This window comes from Brassica oleracea, chromosome C9, assembly GCF_000695525.1.
Source record: "Brassica oleracea var. oleracea cultivar TO1000 chromosome C9, BOL, whole genome shotgun sequence".
Classification (NCBI taxonomy): domain Eukaryota; kingdom Viridiplantae; phylum Streptophyta; class Magnoliopsida; order Brassicales; family Brassicaceae; genus Brassica; species Brassica oleracea.
This window is the reverse complement of record NC_027756.1, coordinates 22686671-22690071: the sequence shown is the minus strand read 5'-3', so window position 1 is coordinate 22690071 and position 3401 is coordinate 22686671. Positions and strand designations below refer to the sequence as shown.

Genomic DNA, 3401 nt, shown 5'->3' with positions numbered 1-3401 from the left:
GGAAAGGTCAATATTCACGTGGTTCGGGAAAACCCACGATCGTTTTAGAGGTGGTTGCTTCGTATGATCTATGGATATGGCATGCGTTTTTTGGACCTCCAGGTACCTTAAATGATATCAATGTTCTTGATCGCTCACCTGTTTTTGATGACATAATAAAAGGTCACGCTCCGCAAGTCACCTACTCTGTCAACGGGAGAGAGTATCAGTTGGCTTACTATCTCACCGATGGTATTTATCCGAAATGAGCTACTTTTATCCAATCTATTCCAATTCCACAAGGACCGAAAGCAATTTTATTTGCTCAACATCAAGAAGCTGTCCGAAAAGATGTCGAGCGTGCTTTTGGTGTCTTGCAAGCCCGCTTTGCCATTGTTAAAAATCCAGCACTTTTTTGGGATAAAGCCAAAATTGGAAAGATAATGCGAGCATGTATCATACTCCATAATATGATAGTAGAAGATGAACGAGATGGATACACTCAATATGATGTTTCAGAGTTCCATCAAGAACACAACGGGAGTTCACATGTTGATTTCACGTATTCTACAGATACCCCTACAAATATCGCCAATATGATGGGTGTTCGAACTCGAATCCGTGATAGACAAATGCATCAACAACTGAAAGCTGACTTGGTTGAACACATATGGCGTAAATTCGAACGTGATGAGGACAACAACTGAGTTTGGTGTTTTTTCAAATTATTCTCGTTTACTTTACTAATCTATGTTTTAATGTTATTTTAATATCTATGTTTAAAATGTTTTCTTGTAATATGTTTTATTTACTAAATAAGAAGTTTATCTTAAATAAAATTTTTTTTTTAATTTTTTTTTCTTAAGATTCCTAAATTAAGAACCTTCCAATGGAGCAGTTAAAACGAAGAGGTTCTTAATGAAAATTCATAAACTAAATCTATTACTTTAAAATGAATTAAGAACCCATTAGGGGATCTATGGTTAATCTTGCTCTAATATTCTAATATCGAGTTTAATACGTGGAGTTAGTACATCAAATATCCACTAAGCTAGCCGTCATTTATAATATGGACCAATTAATAATTTCTCTAGAAAATAGAAAGGCTAGTCTAATGTTTAATGTTTAGCCTAATTAATTGTAAGACTGACACGTAAGTTAAAAGACATAAGATGTTGACAACTCAGAAGGGATAAAATGTAACTAATACAAAACAGAAGGTTATATCTTTTTAAAATATCCTGAAATAATATATAGGAGATATGATTTAAGAGTTTGAAAAACTATCTTGCCCAAAAAAGGTTGAAAGATACTAAATGCATGATTTGGATTCAAAAATAATAAAATCTAATTTGAATACATTTTTATAAATGTTATTAAATAATAAAATCTAATTTGACTACATTTCCATAACTTAGTCAAGATATTTATGGGTCATCTCTGCTATAAAAGAACCATATAATCTCTACCATTATTAACACATGCAAAAATGAATAACAAGACAACCTTCATTCTTTTCTTCCCACTCGTCCTCTGCTCTCTCTACGTGTCTCAAGCAGCACGTACCGGAGGATGGAGTCCCACAAGTGATGTTAAAAATGCTCACATCGTAGAGATTGGCGAGTTTGCTGTCTCTGAATACAATAAGCAGAGCAAATCGGGACTCAAGTTTGTGGAGGTTGTTAGCGGCAAGTCTCAGATAGTCGCTGGCATGAACTATCGGCTTATTGTGGCGGCTAATGAAGGCGTAGCCATAGCCGGAAATGGTGAGAGCAAGAAGTACGAGGCGATTGTATGGGAGAAACCATGGTTGAAATCTATGAATCTCACGTCCTTTAAACCCGCTATGTAATTGCTGTTTCCTTTTAAGTTTTACTAGACCCTGATCCGCTCGCGGATATGAATTTTTGGTTTTTTGTTATTTATTTAACTAAATGATGTATTTGTAATATTTGATGTATTATATTCACCAAGTAAATAATTTTTTTGGCATCTTAAACCATCTATTTATGACGAATATTCGATATCATATAAGAAATATAACAAACAGACGTAATTAGAAAATTGTAGACGATATATAAAAACAATGGTTATTAATGTAAAATATGAAGAAATATTATATCATGACTTAGTATGACATAAAAGATTATAAATTAGTTATACATGTTTAAAGAAAATACAATGATTTTTAAACTTCTATGAAAAATTTAACATATAAAAAAGGGCGATGAATTAGTCATCAAATTGTAAATAATTTTATAATTTTATTAATAATAAATTATTGATAGTCTTTGTTTTTCGTCAAGATTATTATTAAATGTCCATAACGTTAATATGTTAAAAGACCATATTATGAAAGCCCATGTTGTAACCATTTTTTCCGGGAAGTGTAACAAAAAAAAATTACATTTAACTCTTCATTTTGTTTAAGTTCTATGTCGGTAAAAGATTAAACTTAATGATATTAAGTTTAAATTTTATTAAGGAAAACTCATTGATTTAAGTGGAAAAGACAAACATTAAAATAAGTAGTTTAATTTAATTTTCAGTGGCATGAAAATGTAAATAAGTTAGAAAACTTAGGGGTATTTTTTAATGGGTACTTCTCTTTTAATAATATAGATGTAATCTTATATAAAATTTGATAAATACAGAAAAAATTGATTAAATAAAAAGAATTGATGTCACTTAATTTTTATTTAGTTTTCAAATTTCATGTTTGTTGGGGTAAATAAATAGTATTTAAATTGCACGAGCATCACGTGTTGACATCCACTAATCATGCCTGGGTAAATATGTTAGCTCACATAAGATTCAAGTTCGAAATGCAATATTCGAAATAATTGTGTTGCAGTCCTAATAAAATCATAGAGATACATAAATGTATATAGAGATTTTTGATATTATTAATTTTGAAGCAGTCCGATTGTAAATTCTAATGTATTCTAAATACAAGGTGCATAGTCTCCGCGCAGGCGCAGAATCGCGCAAGCGCGGAGTCGGCTACATTATAGGTGTATTGTATAGTTTTGTTTACGGGATTTTATTGTTTTTTGTCTATAATGTCATTGATGGGACTTTGGATATTACATAGGTTGATGAGTTTGATATAAGAATGAACAACGAAGTCATATGTTGATATTTTTATATCTTATATGTTCAAAGTTGAGGGTGATGGAACTTGTTAGTGTTTACTTAGGTAGTTGTTTGTATATAAATCAAATAGTGCATGGAAAAAGATAATAAATTTGGATTTAAAATGTTAGGGTTTCAAAATAACTGGGCCTTGAATCTGTGGTTTAGTCTAATACTGAAAAAACTGTTAGGACTTCAACCCCGTTTTTTCTCTATGTCGGGAATGTGGGCACTAATTTCCCGATTCATGTAGGTAAAATTGTTTCTTAGTTTGTGAGATTGAAAAG

The 3401-nt window shown here is 31.3% G+C and overlaps 1 protein-coding gene across 1 annotated transcript; it reads left to right on the top strand.

The window, feature by feature from the left end:
• Positions 1–1468: 1468 nt before the first annotated feature.
• Positions 1469–1858, top strand: LOC106317555 (cysteine proteinase inhibitor 5-like). Its single transcript, XM_013755354.1, has one exon. It carries the CDS (start codon positions 1469–1471, stop codon positions 1829–1831), a length of 363 nt encoding a protein of 120 aa, XP_013610808.1. The 3' UTR covers positions 1832–1858.
• Positions 1859–3401: the final 1543 nt, after the last annotated feature.

Bases quoted from the DNA above. Each gene is read 5' to 3' on its own strand.
- LOC106317555 (XM_013755354.1), top strand. From the start codon at position 1,469: ATGAATAACAAGACAACCTTCATTCTTTTCTTCCCACTCGTCCTCTGC.